At 41.1% G+C, this 27,466-nt stretch overlaps 1 protein-coding gene across 4 annotated transcripts; it reads left to right on the top strand.

Annotated features, from left to right (window-relative positions):
- The first annotated feature begins 317 nt into the window (after nucleotides 1-317).
- On the top strand, nucleotides 318-27,466 carry pitx3 (paired-like homeodomain 3). Of its 4 annotated transcripts, none has more exons than XM_034682083.1 (4): nucleotides 318-483; nucleotides 8,743-8,860; nucleotides 15,303-15,508; nucleotides 25,966-27,466. In XM_034682083.1, exons 2-4 carry the CDS (start codon nucleotides 8,752-8,754, stop codon nucleotides 26,533-26,535), a joined length of 885 nt encoding a protein of 294 aa, XP_034537974.1. In that variant the 5' UTR covers nucleotides 318-483; nucleotides 8,743-8,751; the 3' UTR covers nucleotides 26,536-27,466. The 4 variants fall into 4 exon arrangements, with proteins under 4 accessions (XP_034537974.1, XP_034537976.1, XP_034537975.1 ...); XM_034682085.1 differs by lacking the exon at nucleotides 318-483 and adding an exon at nucleotides 7,417-7,424; XM_034682084.1 differs by lacking the exon at nucleotides 318-483 and adding an exon at nucleotides 8,267-8,326.

Genomic DNA, 27,466 nt, shown 5'->3' with positions numbered 1-27,466 from the left:
GAAAGAGAGAGAGCCAGTGGGTGAGGGAGGAGGAGGGACAGGGGGGAGTGCGTGTTTGTACTGAGTGTGTGGATACGTGCGTGTGTGCCGCATGTGTGCGCAAAGAGAGAGAGAGAGAGAGAGAGAGAGAGAGAGAGAGAGAGAGAGCAGGGGGGACGTCCTTTCGACAGTGGACCTGTCACACACAATATTTAGCATGAAGTCAACCCCCCCGCCCCCCGCCCGCTCCCTCCACCCCTCCACCCCTATACTATGTGTGGGGATCAAGCCTCACTCCTCGACAGCCTTCATGTCTGACAGCACAGAGGGAGGAAGAAGAGGAGCAAACAGGAAACTGACTGACTGAAGCTTTTTCTGACTTTCTGACGCTCCGGGGAACTTTTTGTCCATGTCACCAGAAAACCTGAGGCCAACATACCCATCAGCCTGCAGCAAAGCTCTTTGCCTTCACCACGGATTAATTTAACCAGACCGGGACTCCATGTAAGTGCAGATAACCGCACTCTTTTTCTCCTGTCTTCTTTTTTTTTGTCTCTTTGCGTCTGGAGGCATCCGGCGCTTTTTATTTATGCGTAAAATCAGACACAAAAAAAATCCAAAACAAAATCAGGGTGTCCATTACTGCTCTTCCGACAAGCAACATGCAGCTTTCAGTACTATCAGTGCCAAAGTGTTCATGTACAAATTAAAGTACATAGTTTTAATTTGTGAGGACTCGGGATGAGGCTTAAAATCACAGGAAAAGTAACAGCAGTTTGTGTTGAGGTTTGCGTCAACGGAGCAGATTATGATGCTGGACGCGACACTCCGAGCTTTGTGACAGAGTTTTAAACAATTATAAAATATTAGATTCAGGGAGAAATGTCCTTTAAAATATCACAACATGTTGTAAAAATTTAAACAACCCCTCGAAAAGAAAATTCATAATCGAAAAGCTAAACTCGCTCAGCGCACAGGCTCCGTGCCATGTTGGCCTCGCACAGATTTACGGTCTCATGACTGACACAGATCTGTTTGTTGGTGATCATTAATCTTCAGAGTCATCCTGTAACAATAACTTATCTGTCTGTCAGGGGTTGAGATATTTATAAGAGAACATGAGTGGAGAGTTTGGGGCCTGATAAAGGAGCGCCCCCGCGCCCCGACATGCCGTTTTTCTTCCTGTAGTATTAAATGAATATTGTCATGACTCTGACTTGGTTTGTTTCCTCCAAAGTTCTGACTCTGCAGAGGAGGACGCTGTGAAAATATTTGGGAGGTCAAAATATTTGGGGATGTTGGGGAAATTGATAGGTGGCAGGTGGCTGCCGGGGCCAGAGGAGAGCGCGGACAGAAAAACAGAGCTGTACACCCCCCCCCCTCAACACCACCTCTACCACCCTCCACTACACACACACACACACACACACATACACACACACACACACACACACACACACACACACACACACACACACACACACACACACACAAACAAATACACTACACAAAAAGCAAGTGCACATTCTAACTTCAGTCTTTTACAGTTTACATTTTTATTATTATTTTTTGTTTCAAACATTTATTCACAACAATGTGAAGATTTTAACGATTTAACATTTCTGAGTAAATGTTTAATTTTGACCTTGACTCTAAAATAAAAAAACAGATAAATAAAAACACAAATCCATCTTTAAATAAAGTTATTCAGTAGATTTTTTCCAGACCTTTGAGGAGCGCCTCTCGGTCTGAATATTAAATGTTTTTAATGTTTGTTTGTCGCGTGAGGCCCGGTGATACACCGAGTTTATTTCACGGAGCCCACGCTGCCTCGCTCTGTTAGAATAAACACAATAATAGAATTATTGTCAATATTAAAATTACAATATAATTATTAATGAAAGGTAGGCGCGTGATGCTCGATTTTTATCCAGAAATTTTAAGTTATAATTTAAAATTATAATATTATCTTTTATAAATAAAGGTAAAATGATACTTTTCAGGTTTGTGTTCCATGTTATCTTAATAAATAATTTCAAGTTTTTCTGACTCATTATCTTTGATGAAGTATTAAAAACATGCATATTTAATCCAACATATTCAGCGCTTTAGGTTCCTCCAGCAGGCCTTCAGCGCGCAGACTCGCCTCTTTTGCATCCATCCCTGGCTCTGCACGTATGGAAATAACATTTGTTTACATCCAAGTTCTCGTTTGGCCTCAGGCTGTAATGTCAACGATTCTTTTATTGCTTATTAGCCTACCAAACTGAGTAGGCGCGTCTGAAGGCCACGGCCTGCTCTGCCCCGAGTTCATCCTCGATATACTTCACCGCAGTTAATCCTTTGATCAGGTAAACAAATGTTAATCTTTATTCTAAAAATATACAAATCACTTTATTGTTTCATTTGAGCCGAAATATCAGCCACAATGTGAGTGTGGTAGGAAACATAACCACACCTGTAAAGTTACAAATAAACAGATTTAAATGAAGGAGCGGTGCAGATGGAGTTGCTCAGAATATGATATTTAAGTGTGGAGTCCTTGCTATTTAGTATTAATATGTTTAATTCGTTAAAAAATATGAAAAAAAAAATTAAAACTTTCCTAAATCCACATTATTATAATAGAATAGCGCGTGAACATTCCTTTTAAAGCGCCTCTCTGTGCCCGTCCCGTTAAAAACGCTCTGTTTGTATTTAGAGATCAGTGCCGGATCGCTCTGAAGGCCTCCGCTGCCGTGCTCTCTCAGACTCCCATCAGAGGAGTGTGTTTTTAAATCCACGGTAATAACTTCTCTCTGCACAGAGGCACTGTGTTAATCACTGCTGTGGACTTGTGTTGCTTTGCCAATTATTCCGCCGCTCTCTGTGCGCGCGGGCAGAGACTGTGCTGCAGGAGCGCGCGGGCCTCGCTCCCTCAATCATATGCAAATGTCTGTTATAGGAGGGCAGAAATTAACATCTACAAACATTGGACTGAAATTCCATCTGCCGCCTCTTCGAGGAGGCCCTTAATAAGTTCTCAGACAGCAAAGTGACACACATCTTAATCAACTCTTAATCCCGGGAATTAATTCTCCACGCGTTTATGAATAATTCCCGGGATAATGCCCGCAGTCCGTGGAAATGCAAGCAGGCTGCCGCGCGCACCGCCAGATGGACCCGCGCAATCTCCCGAAAAATGAGAGGATTTTTTTTTTCCTCCATTATTATTTTTTATTATTATCAGCAGACATATATTTTAATGAGATCCGTGTCACCCGGCGCCTGCATATGCAAAGCGCTCCGGCTAATGCAAACCGGAGAGTCGCGCCGTGATGTTGATTTGCGTCCAATTTCTGAACAGGAGGCCTGCAGCATTTAGAGTAAACACACAGCATCATCCAAGACATGTTCCAGGCTTAATGTGAGCGCAGAGAGGCCGCGGGACAGCGTGTCAGGTGGAGGTGGAGGGACAGAGGTGACACAGAGTCCTCTCACATCCAGAGAGGAGACTTTAGGATGGAGGGGAGGAGAAATAGGCCTTAACTGAACTGACCACAACACAATTCAAACAAGCTTGTACTACTCATTATTTATATTTAATTATCTATCTATTTATTATTGCTGCTGCTAGTTTATTATAAACCTGCACCGGTATTCCTTTTTAGACTTGTATATTGTTGCTCCTGTGAACTGTACTGTGTGTATATAACCTGTGACTTTTTATCTTTGATATCTGCATGCTGTTTTGTCTGTCCTTTGGTGTTACCTGGCTGCTGGAATCTGAATTTCCTGAGGGAACCTTCCCAAAGGATTAATAAAGTTTCTATCTATCTATCTATCTATCTATCTATCTATCTATCTATCTATCTATCTATCTATCTATCTATCTATCTATCTATCTATCTATCTATCTATCTATCTATCTATCTATCTTTAGTTCTTTTTATTTTCATTAACTTAAGCACAGAGCTCACACACACACATACCCTCCATTAGAACAGTGATGAATGTGCCTGTCCTCCTGGCCTGCTTGTTAGCTCAGTGTTAGCTTGTTGGTCATGTTGAGCGCACAGGGAGGGGGGAGATGGGGGAGAGGGGGGGAGAGGGGCCCTACATTTTGGAAATATAATCATGTGGCGCCCCTGCTCTGTGTGTGTGGGAGGGGAGGAGGAGGAGAGGGAGGGGGGTTACTGACACCTTGTTCTGGACAAAATGACTGGCTTGCATCACCCGCACGCCCCTCACTGCCAAAGCCAGCCGGCCTCTCAGCACCACATTGACACCGGGCCGCCTGTCCATCCATCACTGCCACGGAGGATCAAGTCCCCCGGACTGGCTCACGTTCATATCTCTGACCAAAATACTGGACCTTACTGCGACCAGACTTCACAAAGAGACAGCTGTTGCTCTGTCAGGCAGGCGAGGACCCTGACTGACCTGATCCAGCAGCCACAGGGACATGTTTGTGGAGGGTCTTTGATTTCTAAAACAGAAAAACAGCTCAGCACAAATCCACAGCACAGGTAACATCAGAACTCTGGGCTCTCTTCCTCCAAACAAGTCGCCTGTGAGTAGACTTTGACTTGATTGCTCTGTTTATCTGCTAAGTTGTGTTACTTTCATAAAATGAAACCTCAGTTTTTCTCCATAAAGAAGTCGGGGTTTTTATTCTTCTTGATAGAAGTCAAAGCAGCAAACGTGATCATATGAAGGCTTCCTTTGTGTGCCAGAGGAGTAGTCTTTTATCAAGACCATCAGATGAGGCTCAGCTGAAATGTCAGAGGTCAGGGTGGTTTTAAACACAATATGAAATAAATGTAAGATCAAGAGTTACAGCTCTACTCTGCAAAAATCAGCTCTTAAAGCAAACAGATGAATATAAATAGAAGATAACATTTTCACAGCGCCCTCTGAAATCCCCGAGCAGACAGATCTGTGAGTCCTTCGACTACAAGAAGAGGAAAGTGAAACAATATTTGTGCAGCTACGATGAAGGGAAACCGATCTCTCTGACCCACGAGTCAACTTTAACCCACAAATCCATATCAGAGGTTCATTAATCCGACGCCACAACACAGAGGGAGCGTGCTTACAGAGGTAATCTCTCTTCTGGGAGACTCGACCTGATCCTTCTAGTCTCGCGTCTTTTTTCTTCCCAGAGACGCAGCGATGGCCTCTGGCTGACAGAAGAAGACCCATTTTCCTGTCTCCTAATCTTTGAGAGAAGCTCTGATCATTCTCACGGATGTTAAACAGAAAACAGATGAAGTCTTTTGTGTTCGCAGTGACTAACGTTGGATGTGCATTGGGCAGCATGTTTTAAGAGTTGAGCTGATGTTTGTCTGACTGGAAGAAGCTGCAGATGTGTTTGATGGAGGAACACGGTGCCTCCTCACCTATCAGATGTCACAGATATTCAGTGGTAATAAGGTGCTAAACCTTTAATCAGAATATGCAGGTTGGCTTGGGTGCAGCATTATGATGCTTTGTCAGAGCCACTGACACAATGTTAAGTGGGGGTCAGGGAGAGTTTAAGGGAAAACTTTCATAACTTGCAGTGATGACATTGTTCAGTTTGTGTGCCAAGTTCACATCAGAGTCAGAGTGGAGCTCTGTGGGAGCTGCTTTAAGGCCGACTGGCCGAGCAGCCTCCATCTGATGGCTGTGGGACTTTAACACAGTCAGTCAGTCCGAGTCCTTCAGGCCTACACTCATTTAACAACTCAGATTTTATTTTTGAATCTGATCCGAGTGAAACTGAAAAGTCTATATGTGTCTGCAGAAGCGTCTTCGGCTGCTGATGTGGAAATCTGTTCTTTTGAAAATCCTGTAAAGTATAACACAGGCCTTCAGACTGCTTTAACCACAACCTTCATCAGAGCCTCATCTGTAACATCCTGCTGAAAATATCACTGTCATCATCAGATGTTTAGTTTGTTCAAGGTGTACAGCATGCTTTAAACTGCTCTGAATTCCTTCCTTGAATAAAGACCGGAGAGACTGATGGAGCCAGACATTACAGAGACGTTTCATAAAACAGAAGGCCAAATGTTTAAATTAGTGAACCTTTTATTTGAGACATATGTTACAGGGGTCATTAACATCAGACCTGACCTTTTCTTGAGACTTCAGCAGAGCTGAGGCTCCCACTGAGGACACCCAGTGTCTGAGAGTGGTGTGCTTTTAGAAGATGGCTTTTTCATGGTTAGGAGGTTTGTAGGGCGATTCTGCTGAATTAAAATAAATATATATGTATAATTTAAATTATATTAAACACATTTTAAATGAAGTATAAAAAGTCAAAGAAGACTAAAATGATACCATGTCACTAAAACAATTCATAAATCAATGTGATTTATACAATGCAAGATTTACACAAGAGCATGCCTACAATGTTCTGAAGGTTATTATTTAAGGAGTGTTTAGAGTGTTTTTCCATCATAAGTAAATACTCGCTGCAGTGAAAGGTAGGCAGAATCCTCAAGCAGGACCACACTCAGCAGCCTCGACCAGGTACTTCAATAATATCAGGAGTCAGGTGTTTCTTTCTTCTTAAGACTGTGAGACAGAGAGTGGGCTGAAACAGTGTCTAAATGCCCGTCCTGTCGAGGCAGATGGCTGCTCTCCAGTGAGTCTGGTCCTGCTCGAGGTTTCTGCCTGTTAAAGGAAGTTTATCCTTGGATTAATGCCGTCTCTTTGTGAAGCTTGTTGAGTTTTTGTCTGAACGAGACGTGCTTCACAGAGAGAGTTCAGCTGACCTGAATCACAGAGGAGGCTGATGTTCAGAGCGGAGGGAGATGTCATTTCAACCATTTCAAATGTCGACACTGAGTCTGGTTCAAGAGTTCAGTCAGGTTGTACAACGTGTTGTTGTTGGTGGTGTAGTCAGGGTGGGGGGGGTTGTTTGATGCCATGCCATGCTCTGAACACCCTCGCTCCCCGCCAGGCTTCAGGTTTAACCCCGGCAGGAGTCACATGTGACTGGCACACAAAGGGCTGGTATGGTGGCAAACAGGCCACGGGGAAACTCTGCAGGAGGGGTGTGTGTGTGTATGTGTGTGTGTGTGTGTGGGGAATTCAGGGGGAGGGTTGACCAATGTGCCTTCCCCTGAAAAATCTAAATTAGCTGCCTCTGAATATAAAACTGGTAACCACAACGCTGACTACACACTGGCAACATCCAAACAGGCAGCGGCGGTGCTTAAATCCCGGCCCAGAGTCAGTGTTTGATTTTCAGGGATGAGGTTTATCGCCTTTTTAAATCTTTGATGACATGCACTCATTGTGGCCCACAGCAGCCTTAAGACTCTCCTCTAAACCTGTAAACTTCAGGTTTCATGCTCCCAGTGTCCTGGGAAATGCAAAGGTAAACAGAAGAGGAGGGTAAACAGTAACAGCACGCAGAGTTTAGGAGAGCTGAGCCTTCACCTTGTGCCTGTTTAATCCCTTTATTCCTCCAGGTACAGACATGTTCTCTGCCTACATCCCTCACTTTCCACATGAACCACAAACTTTAACATATTCTTCTTTTTCATTTCCATCATAGCCGTAAATCATCCCAACCCTTTGTCATGTGTGTGTGTCCCAGTATATTCAAGGTGTTAACTACTCTCAGATAAATAAACCAGCAGCTATTCCTGACCTCCATTGAGGAACAGTTCTACCTCAGTGGCTGGAATCAGGCTCTGAAATGTCATCATGTATTTTACAGCAATAACTCAATTGCTCTCCCCACGTAGCCCAAAATAGAGTCAATTCAGGGCAGCTCCTGTTTTAGCTGCTTATGTCAGGCTCATATAAAGGGATCGGGATTACAACCACAACCAGGCCTGAATGGAAAGATCGAAGAGAAAATAGAAGCTGAATGTGCTGCCAAATTAAACAAATACACACAGAGCCACATCAAACGACGGCACCTCGTCCAAATGAATCAATACTCTGAAGTAAAATGTAGGAATGAGGAAAACAGGGAGGGGGTTTTTTCACAGCAGGGTCAGGACTTCTACTAACAAAGTGATGAAAAATGCAGCGACATACATTTAACTGTTGGAGCACAACGATGAAACTGGTAATAAATTACAAAGAGTTAGAAATGCTCTGCACGTCACGGTTTAATGAATAAAATACACTTATTTAAAAGTTACTTTTTCAAAATAAAAGCTGCAGTTTAATCTAATTAAAATGTGTAAATGTGTCTTTTTAGGCTCGTTTTTTAAAAGACTAAAAATGTGACTGTTTAGTATTTGTTGGTTTTTGATTTTTGGCTTCAGGAGCTTGCAGATGTTTTTTTCTTACCTCAGTTTTGTCTTCAGTTATCTGACATCAAACGGACACTAACTCTGAGAGGCAAAAACACAAACTGGTACAAACACTTCAGTCCATGTTGATGAAGCTTTTTTCTGAGTGAGAAGAGAGTCTCGTGTTATTTGTTATCCTCTCTGTTATCTGCGTAAGGCAGCAGAACACCAGGAGGCCTGGAGGTTCAGAGAATGAGTGCGGGGCGCGTCTGAGCGCACGGCGGCGCGGACTGATCCTGTTACAGAGGAGAAAATAAGAATCTGCGCTGTGTTGTAGTTTTCCGACTGTGTTTTAAAACAGATAACCTGACAATGTGTTTTACAAAATCTCACAATCCAACAAATGAAACATCTAAAGAGCAGTGACCACACCGCGCGCGAGCACTGAACGCGTTTTGCACATGAACACGAGAATGTTGATCTATAGTCATAAGTGTGTAAGTATTCTAACATGTGTGTGTCTGTATCTGTGTGTCTGCAGAGCCTGGTTATGGATTTTAACCTGCTGACGGACAGTGAAGCCCGCAGCCCCGCGCTGTCGCTCTCTGACTCCGGGACCCCGCAGCACGAGCCGGGATGTAAGGGCCAGGACACGAGCGGTGAGTTCACGCCTCCCCCCGTGGGCTCCATGCATGTTCACATAGGCTACACATTTTAAAACTGTATTTACACCATGGAATAAACAGCATACAAACATCTGTGTCGTGTAGTTATAGGCACACAGTTTTATTTTCTCCTGGAGAAAACCGACATCACCTTTACATGAGTGATTATCATCAGAATACAGCCGGTGCATGCTGAAACCTGCAGGTGTGGGCATAATAATAATAATAATAATAATAATAATAATAATAATAACAATAATAATAATGAGCAGATTTTATATAATATATTTAAGGAATTTTGGACGCAAATTAAAACAGTCTGAAATAATTGTGTTGCTGTAATAACAGACTGAGCAGACAACATTTTCACAGATGAATCAGAGAGAAACCAAAGAGGAGCCGCCTTTTTATTGTAAGGAGAATGAAAGGAGACGCAGTGAGCTCTCCTGTAAAGGTGTCTGCAGGGACTATGATGAGATTTGTTTAATTGGAGTTTTATTTGTGTCTACTCAGCAGCACCCCCCCTCTCTCTCTCTCTCTCTGTCTGCCTGAGGCGCAGGTGAGGGCCTCTAATATCACATTATTCATTTAACTTTGAATATGAAAATTTATTCCTAAAGAGCGAAACCTTTTTTTTCTCTCCTGAGAGACGCAGAGTCGGCGCGACGGCGTCATTTCATCCGGCAGACCGGCACGCTTTAAAAAAACACCGTTCCTCATGACCGACAGTAACCTTCATTTAACCATGCATTAAATTGATCAAATAAATCAGTAAATTCATTAATAAATAAATAAACCATCTTCATAATTTATTTTAAATATACACTACCAGTCAAAAGTTTGGAAACACCTTCTCATTCAAGGGTTTGTATTTATTGTAATGATTGTAAACACTGTAGATTAATACTGAAGACATCCAAACTATGAAAGAACATATATGGAATTATTGAATGAACAAAAAAGTGTTAAACAAAGCAGAATCTGTTTTAGATTTTAGATTCTGTAAAGTAGCCCCCTTTTTCCTTCATGACAGCTTTGCACACTCTTGGTATTCTCTCAGTCTGCTTCATGAAGTGGTCTCCTGGAATGGTTTCTAATGAACATGAGCCTTGTCAAGAGTTCATTTGTAGAATGACTTGCCTTCTTAATGTGTTTGAGACCATCAGTTGTGTTGTTCAGAGGTAGGGTTAGTACACAATGGGTAATAATACATACAGAATCTAGATTATGGTAAAACCAGATTATTTCATAGTTTTGATGTTTTCAGTATTAATCTACAATGTTGAAAATAATTAAAATGAATAAAAACCATTGAATGAGAAGGTGTGTCCAAACTTTAGACTGGTAGTGTACATCCAATAAAAATGTGTTCAAAATTAATTTGAAATACATTTATGTAAAATATGTCGATGGGGATTTTTCCTAGACTCAGGTCACGTGACGACAGGTGGTCAAACGTGTGTGATCACATAAATGCTGCCTGTTGATTGGTGGACTGCCCTCTCGTTCTGCTGTTCAGCTGTGCGCTGAGGTTACAATCTAACATTTTACATGATAAATCTGCACGTGGGTGATGATGATTGCACTGTGAGTCATGTGTTTTTCTAGATTATCAATGTCACAAATGCCAACCCAACACACACACACACACACACACACACACACACACACACACCTCATCCATCCATGTCGTGTTGGGTGAGTGTGTGTGTATAAGTGTGTGTAACCTAATCTTATTGCTAAAGTGTGTGTGGTTTAAAACCCGGCCGTAACAAACTGTCATACACAAAGTATTTGGGTCTAAAAATGCCCTCGTGTTTCTCCTGCTGCTGCAGCCGTCTGAAGGAGGACTCATGGAGGACTCATGTGGCCTCAGAGTTTACTCTGTGAACTGTGTTCTTATAGCACTTTAATGTCACATGTATGACCCAGGTCCTGTTAGAGCAGGAGAGGAACACAGAGACAGGTTTCAGAGTCATGGGCAGATTTTATTCTGAAGGTTAAAACATTTCTAAACAACATCAAATAATTAAAAAAGACTGTTCATATTTTGTACCTCAAATCTGTAGTTTTAATATTTTATTATATTCCCATCCATGAAAACACTGACAGGATTATGTGATGTTTTTTTATGTTTTATGGTAAAATGACGACATCTTAAAACAACACATGCTGGGTGATTTTCTGACCTATATTTGAGAAAAGTCATGCTTTTATATTTGTCTTTATTGAGGCCAGTATCATAATGGACGCTGTAATATTTCTCTCTCTCAAGTGTATTGCTGTCATTCAAGGAGAAATGTTTAAATGTGAATTTTAGCTTTGTTTAGTTCTGAAGGAGTTCTGCAGGCAGACTGAGTTTAAGTTTGTCTGGACTCAGTTTTTGCTCATGTTCTCATCCGTCCTTTCACATTCAGGAGATCTGAGCAGAGAGTCGTGGCGTGGCGTGGCTCTATGACTACTCTGATGTGGAGCAGACCTCACATGAGTCTGTTTCCTCTTTGAGAGCAGAGGGAAATAATACAGAGGGGACGCTTTTATCCACAGAGGGGTTTTTCCTTTCATGATTGTCGTTATAAATATGTTTTTTACCGTTTATTGTTGCTTTATTCTCCTTTAGAGAGAACACAAAACACATCCTGAAGTCACATTTGTAGTGAGGCTTTTTATAGCTGCCACACCTCACCACACTGAGCTGACGCCCGCGCCTCAGGCTCTGCACTGATGGACCCGAGGGTGTCTCTTTATAAAGAGGCTTTCTCTCTGAAATCAAAGGTACAGCTTCTGTAAAACATGACTTTGATTTCAAACTTGAAAACAAGTCCTGCCGCTTTTTTTTTAACGGTGTACTCTGAGAGAAAAGTGTGGACACTCCTCATCTCTTCATTATTCCTCCTTAATGAAGCGTATGAACGGACTGCTCTTTTTTTCTGTGTTTCCAGATGCTGAAAAGTGATTTGGTTAAAAGCCTTCCGTCTGTGGTTGTTTGCAGGTTAAATCCCTCTGAGAAGCTGACCTGGAACGGCTCTGTCATGTCGGCACATTATCAGTCAGATTGCTCCCATTGTTGCTCAGCGCGTTGCTGCCCTTTCCTCTGTATTGTGATAGACTTTGGCCTTAAGTGACAGCTTACCCAGTGTCAGTTTACTGCCAGATAACAGCCTGGCTCTGGCCCTTATTGGTTTTGCTGGTGGCCCTGCGGAGCCTCTTTTTAAACCCTGCTGATCATTTGGAGCTGCTCTGAGAGCTAAGCCCTCGCCAAACAGAGCCCAACTTGCCCGAGTCACAAAAGCCTGATCCTCGGGATTAGCTGGCCAACTAATTTCACTTCTTTCTGTGAGGTCCTTAAATTGCGGGAGTGAGAGGAGCCCTGGCAGACATAACATGGATGTGTGGTCCTTTAAAGTGGCAGCGCTGGGGGCCAAATGCAATCACTCAGAGCTCCTGCACATCTTGGAGCGTAATGCAGTGTTTGGAGTCGCTCTCTCCTGGCAACGTCACACCCAGGCTTCGTCCTGTGGGGTGGAGGGATCTCACGTCGTGTTTGATGTGACAGTGTTCTCCATCGCTCTCAGCAGCAGTGGGATGAAGCTGCTGCAGAGAGAGGGGAGTCAGAGAAACGTGTGCTTTAAATTCAGGTTGATGCAGACGTGGAGCCCTGAGTTAACACTTCTCTGAGTGATTGCATGTTTTATGATGTTTAATTCATTCAGTGCTTTCTGCTAATGCTTTAATATGCATGTCTCTACGTGTCTCATTAAAAACATACAGAGGAGCTGATATGAAACATTATCTACTCGGCTCCTTTCAAAGGAAACCTTGTTCTTATAAAAAGAGTGTAAACAAATGTGACGTGTTGGGTCGGTAACTGTGCACTGATTAACTACAGGTCATGTTTTATGTGCCGACACAGACTGAGATCACAGCAGGCTGAGCAGAAAACACGTTCAACCTTCAGGCATATAGAGTTTAGTTATATTAAAACTACACCCAGGTATATGTTTTATTTTCTGAACAGGGTGGAGGTGATAACTGCAATTAACTACTTCACTTAATTTATGTGATAATGCAATTTTAAGTGCTTTAGTTAATTTTCTATCACCAGACTGAATGTGAGGATAATACGTTTATATCTAACAAACTTAGTGTGTGATAAAAACATAAATGATATGTTTGCATTGATTTAAATTACAAAAGTTCACTCAAATGATCTCCATCCTAACCAGAGATGACACCTACATGCTGCTCACATGTTCAAATAATGACACTTATAATCCACTGGATTGATAATAAAACATTCATCATGAAATCCAGTCAAATGAGCTCTTTTATCTGTGAAATTCAAAGTTTATTTTGCTGATAAAATGCTCTCAGGGCTTTTCTAACACACCTTGTCTTTGGGTTTATCGTTCCCTGAGTCCCATAGGCTCGTACAAACGTCCTACAACACTCAATTTGTACTCGTCTCTACGATTCGTAACCAAATGACACTTTGTAATCTCTTCACATGAAATCATACTCTACCTTTAACACTGGAAATATGGGGGAACATTGATGTTTTAGTTTGCTAATTTACATGAAATGTTTCTGTGGAAGAGCAAGAACTCAACCAGGACTTCAGTCTTACTGAGTTAGACAGATCTTCCAAATACCTGCTTGCTGTAAACTCTGGGTTAACTGTGTTTGTAATGCAGCTTGTTGTGTTCATATTGTAAAGATTACTAAAGCATGTTACTCTGTAAACAACAAGGACTTTTAGGGACACACATGAATTCATTCAATTCACAATCAACCACAATCAAACATGAAGAAGATTTTTGAAGTTACAAAGTGTAAGTTGAATTAAATGAACACAAAGAAAAATGTGAATTGAATAAAGAAATCTAATTTATGTCAAATCATCTTTGGAAGAAGTCAAAGTTTTTCCTTTAATAGACTATGCACTATGCTGGGGTTGTATGAAGACAGTATGAAATCTAAATCATACAGGTAACTCTGAATGTGTTCATCCAGCCCTCAGTGTAACTCATTGTGACATTGTAGGGTGAAAATGTCTGCACAGTAATAAGCACCATCATCATGAACAAATGTTTCTTTTTTATATTTACATGATTATTAAAGTCTTCCTGATCTTCAGTGTCATGTTTTTATGTAACATTCCTCTTCCTCTAATCTTATACAATATACACTACCAGTCAACAGTATGTAAACACCTTCTCATTCAAGGGTTTGTATTTATTGTAATGATTGTAAACACTGTAGATTAATACTGAAGACATCAAAACTATGAAAGAACATATATGGAATTATTGAATGAACCAAAAAGTGTTAAACAAAGCAGAATCTGTTTTATATTTTACATTCTGTAAAGTAGCCCCCTTTTTCCTTCATGACAGCTTTGCACAGCTTTGGTATTCTCTCAGTCTGCTTCATGAAGTGGTCTCCTGGAATGGTTTCTCATGAACATGAGCCTTGTCAAGAGTTCATTTGTAGAATGACTTGCCTTCTTAATGTGTTTGAGACCATCAGTTGTGTTGTTCAGAGGTAGGGTTAGTACACAATGGATAGTCCTATTTGACTACTGTTGTAATCCAGATTATGGTAAAACCAGATTATTTCATAGTTTTGATGTCTTCAGTATTAATCTACAATGTTAAAAATATTTAAAGTAAATAAAAACCATTGAATGAGAAGGTGTGTCCAAACTTTTGACTGGTAGTGTAGGTTTAACATTACTGTTAAAATCTATCTTTCTTTTAGTTCTTCTTCACATTTGCGATCCATAAATGTCCACTACAGAGCTCCTACAGCTCTGCTTGGTTCGTTCTGCACATCTGCAACATTTTGAATTGAGTGTGAAATGCAACTCTACTGTGTTTGTGTTTTACATTAAAAGAACCCTTTGAAATTTGAACATTGATGCATTGATTAAAACAGGCTGCAGTGATTTCTTTAACACTGTTATGTCTAAAACACACATGAAGAGAATATGAAAATAATCAGCTCACAGTGTTTCTCTGTGAAAAATCACACAAACAGGATTCACAATCATGTTTGATTCATTCAAGCTTCAACTTCAGTGTTTGTTTTTTATTAGATTACATTTTCATGTCATTGTCTCAATATGTTTCCTGCTGTATTCACACTTCAGCTCACTGACTCTAGGCAGCAGCTTTTTGGGAAAGAAAAAATCAAGTTGGGCTGTATCCTTTGGGTGTTTATGTTCACACATGCAGCTCACCCTGACTAATGGTTAAAGTTTTGTGTGAACGCAGTACTCTTAGTGGATTGGTCACGCTAAGCTTTCATCCAAGTGTAGGAACTGTGTCCACAGACTGGGCCTCGTGTTCATCTTTGTCGTCATGACTGACTCATGTTTTCTGGTGTTTCTGCCTCTCCTCGTGTCCTTACCTAACTCTCCTCTCCTCTCCTGCAGACACAGAGAAATCTCACCAGAACCAGCTGGATGAGTCGAGCGCCGAGGACGGCTCTCTGAAGAAGAAGCAGCGGCGGCAGAGGACTCACTTCACCAGCCAGCAGCTCCAGGAGCTGGAGGCCACCTTCCAGAGAAACCGCTACCCCGACATGAGCACCAGAGAGGAGATCGCAGTGTGGACCAACCTCACCGAGGCCCGGGTCAGGGTGGGTAACCATGGCTCTGTGTGTGAGCTTTATTCTGTGAGAGGTCCAGCTCTCGTGTTGAGAAGTTTAGATTAACATGAAAGACAGTATATGATGCAGCATGGTAACAAAAGTCCCAGAGCGTCATCACATCTGGTTCTTTTATTTTGTATTCAGATTCTTATTATTTATCTGCAGCACAATCAAACAGGACAGATTCTACACCTCCATAAAACATGACTGCAAAGACTGGAAACACATTTATGGATGCAGAAAAAGGCAGGTAGAGCACATTGAAGTCCTCAAAGTGCTGATCCCAGGTCTGAAGAGATCTAAACCGTACCTCCGTCACTCTAAAACTGAACACTGTCTCTAAATCCAGCAATGCACGAAAGACACCGCCTTCCAGGGTGTGGAGGAAAAGATGGCTGACTGTACACACAAAATAAAAAACCCTGCGTAATTTTGTGATCAATGTGACGGACAGTAAATATCTGTCACTGTGATCATGCCCCTGCTCCTGCTTCAACCACATTGAATTGCTCTTTCCACTGGATTTCCTGCAGGGAGCTTTGTTATCAGAGGTACACATCAGCACAGCTCCCAGCGTTTCTCCTTGCGGTGCAGCCTTTTGGTCAGAACCTGACTCCCACCTTTTTATTGTGGAGTATAACAAACTTTACAGTTTGAGGTCAGAGCAGGTGATATTCATCTGCTTAGACAAGGTGAAAATGTTGCGTCTTTTTCTGCCGGCTCCACAACCTGTGAGTGAGGAAGGACCAAACAGTGACTGTAGAGAGAACTCCACCTTTCTATCAAAGAGTTGACACCTTTGAGATTATTAAGCTAACACCACTTTTGAACACCCTTTGAGCTCAGAACCTAAAAACACATCTGTAGCTCTGGATGAACATCCATCAGTATCACTATCACCGCTCCCTCTCTCTCTTATTCTCTTCTATCCCTCTTTCCAGACCCAACACAGTCTCAGCAGATGTGTGTCTAACATGAGTCTGGTCCTGCTGGAGGTTTCTGCCTGTTAAAGGAAGTTTGTCCTCGCCACTGTAACTAGCTAAATACTGCGAGGTGCAATGCGCATGGTGGATTAAGGACCTGCTCTGTTTGTAAAAGCGTCTTGAGATAAGGTTTGTTGTGATTTGGCGCTATACAAATAAAGATTGGTTGATTGACTGATTGATTGATTGATTGATTGATTGATTGATAAGTCATGAGTGCTGCAGCAGAGGCCTTGGACTAGTTGTGCACAGCAGCAGGATTTGTCTGCTCATAAAGGGCTAGACCTGAAGGAGTTTTGCATTGTGGCCCAATCACGTGTTTAAATCTCAAGAGCTGGTCCTAGATCTGCTTTTACAAAAGCACCAGTCGCATTTATTATCGCTTTGGCTCGCTCAGACAGGAAAAGGATGTTTGAATAGTTGCAGTTATATTCACGTTCATGTAGGGTAATTCTTAAAGCTTTGGATGTGTTGCCAGAAATGTACAGAACAATGTCGGCACACTACTTTAGTCTCATTGTCTTTGTCCATCGTTGTATCACACTGGGAAACCAAAGTGACCTTAATGATAGCAGGGGCTTCTGGTTTGTTGTGGCGGCCATGACGGCATCTCGTCTTCTGATCCGTGTGGGAACTCAGGTTGGACTTACTTTTTGTTCCTCATACATTCGGATGCACCACATCAGCACCAAAGTGTACGTGACAGTGTGTGTGTGTGAGTGTGTGTGTTGTGGGGGCTTTGTATTGAACTGCTGGCATGCTGTGTAAGGTCACTACTAGGTTGACAATTTGTTTTATCAATCAATCTTTATTTGTATAGTGCCAAATCACAACAAATGGTATCTCAAGATGCTTTTACAAACAGAGCAGGTCTAGACCACTCTATGTTCTATTATTATCAAGACAGGGTAAGACCCAGTTCTACCCCGCCTTAATCCACCATGAGCATTGCACCTTGCAATATTTAGCTAGTTACAGCAGAGAGGACAAACTTCCTTTAACAGGCAGAAACCTCGAGCAGAACCAGACTCATGTTAGACAGACATCTGCTGAGACCGAGTTGGGTCTGGAAAGACAGATTGAGGAGAATATTTAATTATATGCAAGGTTCTAGATAAAAAAAGAGGGATGACAAAATGATGATTTTTCTCTTTAAATATCAGGATCTCTTTTTTTGTCTCTTTGATTTTCTCATTTAAGATTAAACTTCGTATCGATGGTATGGATTCCTACCTCAGAGTCTGGGAATCAAAGCTAGTAGTCGTTTAAGATATGTCTTTAAATCCGTCTTTAAATGAATGATTAAAATACAGAAAGAAAAACTTGACAAATACTTCAAGAAAAGATATAATGTAATCTTAAAAATAGACACTATTGTAATGTACAAGTCATGACTCTTTGTTCCTTTTACTCACAGTGAGGGTAAATGTCAAAGGTGCAGCAGAGGTAGCCCACACACAGCGGTTTGGTCATTGTAGCTATATGGAGCAGGAGGACACACATTCAGATGGATGACAATGCAGCCGCTGGCCTGCCTGACGAGTAATGGATCAGATTAATGCTGGCTGGTTGAAAGGTCACATAGCACACACTCTTGGTTGTTATTTTGAAAGGACAACAGACTGCACTGCGTTTCGTACTTAATGTCTATGAGTGGCCTCTTCAACCCCTGCATGCAGGCAGATTCCTACATGCTCACAATACTTCACCTGTCACACTGATTCATGGGGTTTGTCAGAGAGGCGTTGTTAATCATCAGGGTTACAGCCGGACCAGACCACAATGCTAAATCAAGGGTCAGAGGACGCAGGGTTTGGTACTGAACAGATTTGAGACTTCCTGCAGGTTGGATAAAATGTCTCTTATCGACTGAGCACTTTTAGTGAAGAGCTAACAGCTGAGATCACGAGCTTTGTAGTGCTGCAGAGGTGATGTTTGCCACATGCAATGGTTTCATTCAGTGTGAGAGTATGCAAACACTTGCTAACTTTCACGATTAGAGACAAAGTACCCCCTAAGTGTGATGTGTGTGGTTTACTCAGCACATTTCATTATTTTGAATACATATTTAGGATATGGCAGATGGCCATTATGGGGTGCCGTTTGTAAAGTTGTGCACACTGAAAATAACAGCTACAATTCTCCCTATTTAGCTCCAAAACGTCATGAAAACGTAGAGTTAAGTTTTAAAAGTCACCTTTTTTATCATATTAAGAGCAATATTTGTGATCTTCTTCACATTTAAAGCTGCTGTTGGTAGGAATGGTGTAAAAACGTTACTTTTTTTCTGCTGGGTTTGGAGAAAAGGTCATAATACCCATCAGTACTCATCAGTAAGTGAAGTAATTAAAGACTATTGTGAAATCTCTGTGTTTTCCAATGCCTTTGTATCAAGCAATGTTATTATTCCCCTCGTTCCCGTTACGACGGACCAATCATGGCCAGTCTCCAATCCTCTGTCCTGATTGGTTAAGGGGCGGCCACTACTACGTCCGCTTGTTGGGGGGCTAAGAGGAAATCTGATAGGAGGGATAGTGTTGACATTCGAAGTCCCTCTCTCTGAACAGATGTTTACTCTGTGACTACCAACAGCAGCTTTAATCTTGTTGTGAAAAATATATTAAGTTACAATCAATGTTAAATCCAAATGCTAAACATAAATATAAATGTTAAATGTTTAAGCTAACTCTGGTACAATGCATCAGATGGTGACATTTATGTTAAATATTGTACATGGTCCCTTTACAAATAAATTGAATAAATAAAAAAAATATATATAAATTTTTAAATATTGATATAAATGTTAAATAGAAATAGAAATCTAAATATGAAATCTAAATCTAAATGTTAAATAGAAATATAAATATTAAATAGAAATATAAATATAAATGTTAAGCATAAATGTTGATTGTTAAATTTAAATTTTAAATGTTAAGTCTAAATGTTAAATGTTAAATGTTAAATATAACTGTTAAATGTTTCTCTGTGATCTTAAATATTTAGTTAATATGCAAATTCACGGCCGGCTATCGAAAAAAAATAAATAATAAAAGCTTCATAAAGTGATACAGACTTAGCAATAGCAACTTAGCTTGTCCGTACCATAGACTGGGTCAGTTCTGTGTCTGAGCGTTGTGAAATCTCATTATAGCCTCCACAGCTGCCTTTATAACATTTTTACTACAGGCAGTCCGGCTACTAACCTGTAGGAGTCAGTACTGACTGACTATGGTTAGAATATCTGTATCAGTTTATGAAGCTTTATTTGGGTACTAATGGCACCCCATACAAATTCACACTGCCGCCCAGCAGAAGTACCAAAATAAAAGCTTCATAAAGTGATACAGATATCCCAAGCATAGTCAGTACTGACTCATACGGGTTATAGCTGCCTGCCGTAAAAACAGCTGGATAGGCAGCTTCGGAGTCCACAAAGAGATTTCACAACGCTCAGAGACAGAACTGACCCAGTCCATACGGACAAGCTAAGTTGCTAGTGCTAAATATGTATCGCTCTATGAAGCTTTTATTTTGATATTTCCACCAGGTGGCAGTGTGAATGGGCACATTAGCTAATTATTTAAGATTGTAGAGCAACATTTAACATTTAGATTTAACATTTAGATTTATATTTAGCATTTATTTTAACAGTGATTGTAACTTAAATGTATCTGTTCAGGAAGGATATCTTTTTTGATGTGATGCAGACTGCAGCCTTATGTGAGCCGCTGGTATCCTCTGATTCAGAGAGGTCCTTAATTATCGTTGTTACCAAGTCCTGACAGCAGGAGCTCTCTGGGTTCATGGGCTCACAGTTTACACACCTGGTCCACCAGGTAACTCTGGATCTCTGCTGCTCTCCAGTTAGAGAAGAAGTTTCTCTCCTCTCTCTGGTTCTTCCTCTCAGGTTCTTAAAGGAGTCCTCTTGTATCCTCAGTAAACAGCTCGTCAGCGTCTCTGTTAGGATCACTCAGGTTTTAGTTTGGATGTATTTTTTGTCTCCTTTAAAGCTGATCAGAGCGCTGCACACATATATGTGCTGTGTCAATGGGCTTTCTGATGACAAAGTAAAGCTCTGAAAATCTACCAGATACAGCGTACACATTGAGCGACATCAGCGTTAGGTTGGAGTTTGATTAGTAAATAGATAAATAGATAGAACAGAATAAGTGAGGTAGTGCAGGGTGTAAATGTTGCAATATAAATATATTTATTTCTGTCTTCTCCAGGACTCCTCAGTGTCAGGCAGCGTGGTTGTTTTTCACGGTGGTGGTAAAAGTGTTACGTCTGAGGTGCCTTTATGCCAGAAAGCTCTTTCAGTTACAGCTGCATCTGTTAAATTAACTCTTATTCTCACATGAAGCACAAGCTGTGGTCTCCTGAGTCTTGAGTCTGTCTGATATATCCCACCAGCTCAAAAACATCAGAAAAACGTAGTGTTCATTTTTAAAAGTCTTTTTTTTAAATCACATTTAAATAAATATTTGTGATCTTCTTCACACTTAATAAATGTTAAATATAAATGTTAAATATAAATCCAAATGGTAATTATAAATCCAAATGTTAAATATGATTCTAAATATTAAATATAAATGTTAAATATAAATCTAAATGTTAAATACGAATCTAAATATTAAATCTAAATCTAAATGTTAAATATAAATGTTAAATATAAATCTAAATGTTAAATACGAATCTAAATATTAAATCTAAATATAAATGTTAAATATAAATGCTAAATATGAATCTAAATATTAAAGCTGGGGTTAGTAATCAGATTTAGATCCACTTTTTGTTATACTGGTTAAAATTATCTTTATGTCCTGATGGTAATCAATACATAATGTGTCCTTAAAAAAGAGCGAAGAAAAGCTGCTATCTACAGCCGGAGTAAACCTGGGAAAACACCAACCAATCAGCCTTTTTTGGGTGCCAAAATTTTAAACCAATCAAATCCAGTCCTGCCTTTCTGCCCGCCTCCTGCGCGTACATTTCCCCGGCGTGTACTCCAAGTCCCCGTCTCCTGCCTCTGCTTCCTCGGGCCTGTCCCCTCTGACCTGATGAGGTGCTTTGCTCAGGACTGTAATCCGGATCAGAGTCTGAAAAGCTCTCACCACGGGGGCTCTGACAAGCAGAAGAATGAATGACATTTAGTAAGTCCTACAGAAATGTAGATGTAGTGTAGCGTCCGTCCGGACGCTGTAGGGATGACGAGCCGATTCGTGAACACGTTGAGTTTAAGAACCGGTCACTGTCGGCCGTTACCACGACAACCAACAAAACAACAATCAATGTTTGAATGAATGAAGAACTTCTCCTCTTGTCTCTCCTCTCTCCCGCTCACACACTCTACACCTCTCCTGATGCCTTCACTGACCGTCAACACTGTAGGAATTAAGAACATCAACACTGAACACGTTTAACAAACAGTAGAGCTGTTACAGTATTATATATGTGTTATAACTTTTCTCCTGATATCGTGTCACCAGTACAACTGGATAATGCTAGCATGACAGTTGTGAATGCCAACAGCAGCCATGTTTGTTTGTGTTTTTAACTTTCACTATGAGAATGTTTTGGTGAGGACCGGTTTTGAATCAGTCACCATCATATGGTCGCAAGTCAGCGGCGCTTGTGCATGTGAGCGGGGGGGGGGGGGGCGTCGTTTTGGAGGAGCTCTGAGGGAGGAGGGGAGGGGTTAGACGGAGTCATGAGGAAATGCTACATTCAAATTCATGCTAGTTTTCCAAGACTGCCAACCCCAGCTTTAAATATCAATATCAATGTTAAATGTTAAATCTTAATTTTAAATGTTTCTCTGCGATCCTCAATATTTAGCTAAAATGCAAATTCACACTGCTGCCAGACGGAAGTGCCAAAATAAAAGCTTCATAAAGAGTTACAGACTTAGCAATAGCAACTTAGCTTGTTCGTACCATAGACTGTGTCAGTTCTGTCTCTGAGCGTTGTGAAATCTCTTTTTAGCATCCAAAGCTGCCTTTAACACATTTTTTGTACGTTTAGATTTAACATTTATATTTATAAAGCCCTGTGATTGGTTGGCGACCTGTCCAGGGTGTACCCTGCCTTCCGCCCGAAGCCAGCTGGGATAGGCTCCAGCCCCCTGTGACCCCTAACGGGATTTATATTTAACATTCAGATTTAACATAGATTACAATTTAAATATATTTTTCACAACAAAATTAAATGTGAAGAAGATCACAAATATTCCTCTAAATGTGTTAAAGAGTGACTTTTAAAAATTCATTCTACATTTTTATGACGTATTGGAGCTAAATGTGGAGAACTGTAGCTGTCATTTTCAGTACACAGAACTTTACAAACGGCGCCCCATAGTCTTCCCTGTGTTATAGAACTCCAGGTGATTGTTTTGGTTGATCTGCATTAAATGTGCAAAAATCTCTGGACCTCTGTAACTTCTGTAAGATCATGTCAGGCGATGTGCTCTGGACCTGCCAACGTCTTTGATTCATGATATAAATTAATCTAATTTAATATTACAGTATTTTGATGACCCTGTGTTACCGTTGCACCATTTCACAGATAAATGTGGCTGCAGACTAGAAACTGAGCCTTGACCACAAGCCTTCAAGCAGTGTTTCCTTGGAGCGGGGAAAAAGATTGGGTAGCTCCTGTCCTCTGGCGTGGACTTTCCCCTGCTGTCACTGGAATGGAAAACTCTGAGTCATGTACTTTATACTCATATTAATGGTCAACAGCATTCTGTTACTATAATAATCGAGGATTGGATGATACCCTGCACGCATGCCGAGGGAGCAGAGAGACGGCTGAGTATCAACACTGGACTTTTACACAAGTTTTATGAGTGTCAACCAAACCGAATCATCGGATACCAAATCATTTTAATGTCACATAAACACAGGAGTGTTAACAGATGACCAGAGACTTCAGTCAGAGGCTTCAGTATGAATAACAAAGAACATTTTACACGTTTTCCCCTTAAATACATTTCATTTCTACAAACCCTCATTTGAGATTTTCCTCCAAAGCTTTAATCCAATTCATTTCCTCTAAATATAGGACCAGAGAATGACAAATGTGAAGATTTCCACTCCTTAACATTTCTTTCATCGAGATCTCACTATTCAAATAAGTCAATGATTAGTTTTAATAAGCCTCGCCTGACAACACTGTTTGATGAAACACTTTAACTTTCTTTCTGGGATTATTATGTCTTTCAAAGATTCCACAGACGTCTGCACACTAAATTACTGTGTGTGTTTGAGGGAGGTTAGGATACTCTGACTCAGTGAGTTTTAGAATAAAACTTAATTTACTTCTGACACTTTGGGATATTTGAGGTAGTAAGTAAGAAGTAAGTTAAAGTAAATATCTGCCTCCCTGATTCTATCATTTTTGTGCATAAAAATAACATGATTCTGAAGTATAAATCAAGCCTGGAAAACTCACTGGTAAAAATGTAATATTAAATTCCTCCTCTCTTCTGACTGCTGGTTTGTGAACTTTAATAAGTAATCGTACCTTTCTGTCCTGTCCTCCCTGCAGTGTTTCATATTTGTAGTGTGTTTACGCTGAATGAGTCACTATTTAACAGATACAAAGCTTTCTACCTCAGTAGAAGAACGTCTGGTGTCATCATGACAGTACTGTAGTGTACCATATCATATCATACTGTATCGTGACGTATTGAATCCTACCTTACCATTTCATATCATACTGTACCGTATTGTACAGTATCATATTGTGCCTTATGGCATCATATCATACCATGCCGTACCGTATTGTATCGTGACCATAGACTGTAAAAAATATGGACGTAGTATCCGTGACGTCACCCATCTGTTTCTGAAGAGCTGTTTTGAGACCAATCGGCTGTGGCAGCCATATTGCTTCTGTCGAGCCAGTGTGACGTAAAGAGGCGGGCTTTGAGCCTCCTAGCCAACAGCTGCAGTGTTCCCACAGGCAGCTGTGCCTCTCATTGGAAGACTGGTAATCTCAATATCTTCGAAATTGACGAATTAGAAAAAAATTCACCCCCCTCGCAGTGAGAGGACGTCGAGAAATTAGCTATTCAGACTACACTCATCTTTTGTACCAGGCTGTAAACATGTTTATTTCTGCTGCAAAGATCGTCTTTTCCCCATTCATGTGTATGTGACTTCCGGTACTTCCGGAGCCAGCCTCAAGCGGATCCTCGATGAACTGCAGCCTTTAACACTTCCACATTGACTCATATTTTTAGGAGGTTGCCGCTTGATCGTGACTTATCTTAGCATGTTGTGTCTTGTAACGTTACACATCTTGTGTCATTTAGTGAGTTACCCTGCTATTCCAACCTCTTGGCTTTGGTTATCGTCATATATATATATATATACACACACTACCAGTCAAAAGTTTGTAAACACCTTCTCATTCAAGGGTTTGTATTTATTGTAATGATTGTAAACACTGTAGATTAATACTGAAGACATCAAAACTATGAAAGAACATATATGGAATTATTGAATGAACAACAAAATGTTAAACAAAGCAGAATCTGTTTTATATTTTAGATTCTGTAAAGTAGCCCCCTTTTTCCTTCATGACAGCTTTGCACACTCTTGGTATTCTCTCAGTCTGCTTCATGAAGTGGTCTCCTGGAATGGTTTCTAATGAACATGAGCCTTGTCAAGAGTTCATTTGTAGAATGACTTGCCTTCTTAATGTGTTTGAGACCATCAGTTGTGTTGTTCAGAGGTAGGGTTAGTACACAATGGATAGCCCTATTTGACTACTGTTGTAATCCAGATTATGGTAAAACCAGATTATTTCATAGTTTTGATGTCTTCAGTATTAAACTACAATGTCGAAAATAATTAGAATAAATAAAAACCATTGAATGAGAAGGTGTGTTCAAACTTTTGACCGGTAGTGTATATATATATATGTATATATATATATATATACTGCTACTGCAAGGTACACTTGGTAGTATATGTCACTGTATGCAATGTTCAAGTCTTTAAATCCTTCTGGCATACTGTTAGCTTTCTGACTCAGAGCTGAATCAGAAGGCTCTGGTGGAGAAGAAGTCATCTCTGCAAGTTGTTGCTAACATCAGTTCAATCACTGGTGTAGTGACAAATCTGATGTACTTAAAGAATTGTGAGATTACAAGTTAATCAGAGTAAAGGCTTGTTGAAAACTCTATATTGTGGTTGCCCCATGCATGATAAATTACGTGAGCAGGATAATGTGCATGGACATTTCCATGATGATATAAAAGGTTCTTGCTGTCCAGCGGTTCCTGTTGATTGGCACTTAGTCTGATGGTGTCCCTGACAGTAGTTGGTGAATTTTGGAGAGCTTTATTTGTTGAGCCTCAAAGAGTGAACAGTTTCTTTGTGGAGCATAAGGATACAAAGAAGTTTGAACAGGTAGACTTACACTCAAATGTTTTTTCTCTTTTGGCTTCCGTAGGTATGGTTCAAGAACCGGCGTGCCAAGTGGAGAAAGCGTGAGAGGAACCAGCAGGCAGAGTTGTGTAAAAATGGCTTTGGAGCCCAGTTTAATGGACTCATGCAGCCCTACGATGACATGTACACGGGCTACTCCTACAACAACTGGGCCACCAAGAGCCTAGCCAGCAGCCCGCTCTCTGCCAAGAGCTTCCCGTTCTTTAACTCAATGAATGTAAGCCCCCTGTCGTCCCAGCCCATGTTCTCCCCCCCCAGCTCCATCCCTTCCATGAACATGGCCTCCGGCATGGTGCCCTCAGCGGTGGCCGGGGTCCCCACCTCAGGGCTAAACAACCTGGGCAACCTCAACAACCTCAACAGCCCCTCGGCGCTCAACTCGGTAGCGGTGACGGCAGCCACGTGCCCCTACGCCACCTCGGCCAGTCCTTATATGTACAGAGACACCTGCAACTCCAGCCTGGCCAGCCTGCGGCTCAAAGCAAAGCAACACGCCAACTTTGCTTACCCGGCGGTGCAGAACCCCGTGTCCAACCTGAGCCCCTGCCAGTATGCTGTGGACCGGCCGGTATGAAGAAGAAGCTCTGACGAGGACCCCTAATCCAACCGACCAGCTGTAAGTCCACTTTCACCCGACCTAACATCTCCTCAGCTCCATCTGTAGGCTGCCAGAGGTGCTGCAGGCTGGCAGCGTGTGTTTTTGATGGTACTCTTTCAGAATAATCTCCAGAACTGACTAATAAACAAGTAGACACGCCCTGATGGACCACTGTGCTTCAAAGGAATCGCTCCCGTTTGTGAGACTTTGTCGCTGAACTGACCAACTGCTTCAAAGGATTTCTAAAGATTATTATCCACATTTTTTTCCTTCTTTTGAACTGCATGATTAGAGTAAACGTAGAAACCAAGGGTAAATAAAACAAGGATGCTTCAACTGGACTGGTGGTCAACATCTTGGCCAAAAAATACCAAATGCGATCGTTGCTGCTGTCGCAGGAAAAGGGACCTGTGGTCGCGATGACGGAGACATGGAGGATGTATATAATGGACTTTTTTCTGTTTTGTATGTGACAAAAATATATGAAAATGTACTTTAAAGATGAGAAAAGCATGTTCTTTAAAAGCAGAAGGCCCTAGGTTGACGTACTCTCAGCACATCCTTTAGGAACTTTAGACTTTGTTGTGAATTCTTCTCCCCGCAGAAGGTCAGAGGTCAGAGGTCAGTGTGGAGGGCAGGAGGGGGTGGACCTGGAAGATGAACACATTAACCTCACGGTTAAACGCCAAAACAACAATTTAGTCACACATAAAACAGAATATCAGCAAGAAGTGAAAGTCTAAAAAGCCATTGATTATATAGATTTGTGTGGTGTTATACAAAGGGAGTCATGACTGTAAAAATGTATGTAAGAGTGCAGTTGTCATAACAAAAAAACAAGCTTTTTTTCCCAATGTAGCCTGCTTTGTCTCATTAAAGAACCAATTAAAGGATCCCTTCTTATGAA

Source organism: Notolabrus celidotus, chromosome 4 (genome assembly GCF_009762535.1).
Source record: "Notolabrus celidotus isolate fNotCel1 chromosome 4, fNotCel1.pri, whole genome shotgun sequence".
Lineage (NCBI taxonomy): Eukaryota > Metazoa > Chordata > Actinopteri > Labriformes > Labridae > Notolabrus > Notolabrus celidotus.
The sequence above is the reverse complement of the archived record's forward strand: the minus strand, read 5'-3'. Positions and strand labels throughout refer to the sequence as shown.

Coding starts and splice junctions, on each gene's coding strand:
- pitx3 (XM_034682082.1), top strand. CDS start 8,713: ATGTGTGTGTCTGTATCTGTGTGTCTGCAGAGCCTGGTTATGGATTTT. Junction 8,861..15,302: donor TAAGGGCCAGGACACGAGCG/GTGAGTTCACGC, acceptor CCTCTCCTGCAG/ACACAGAGAAATCTCACCAG. Junction 15,509..25,965: donor TCACCGAGGCCCGGGTCAGG/GTGGGTAACCAT, acceptor TGGCTTCCGTAG/GTATGGTTCAAGAACCGGCG.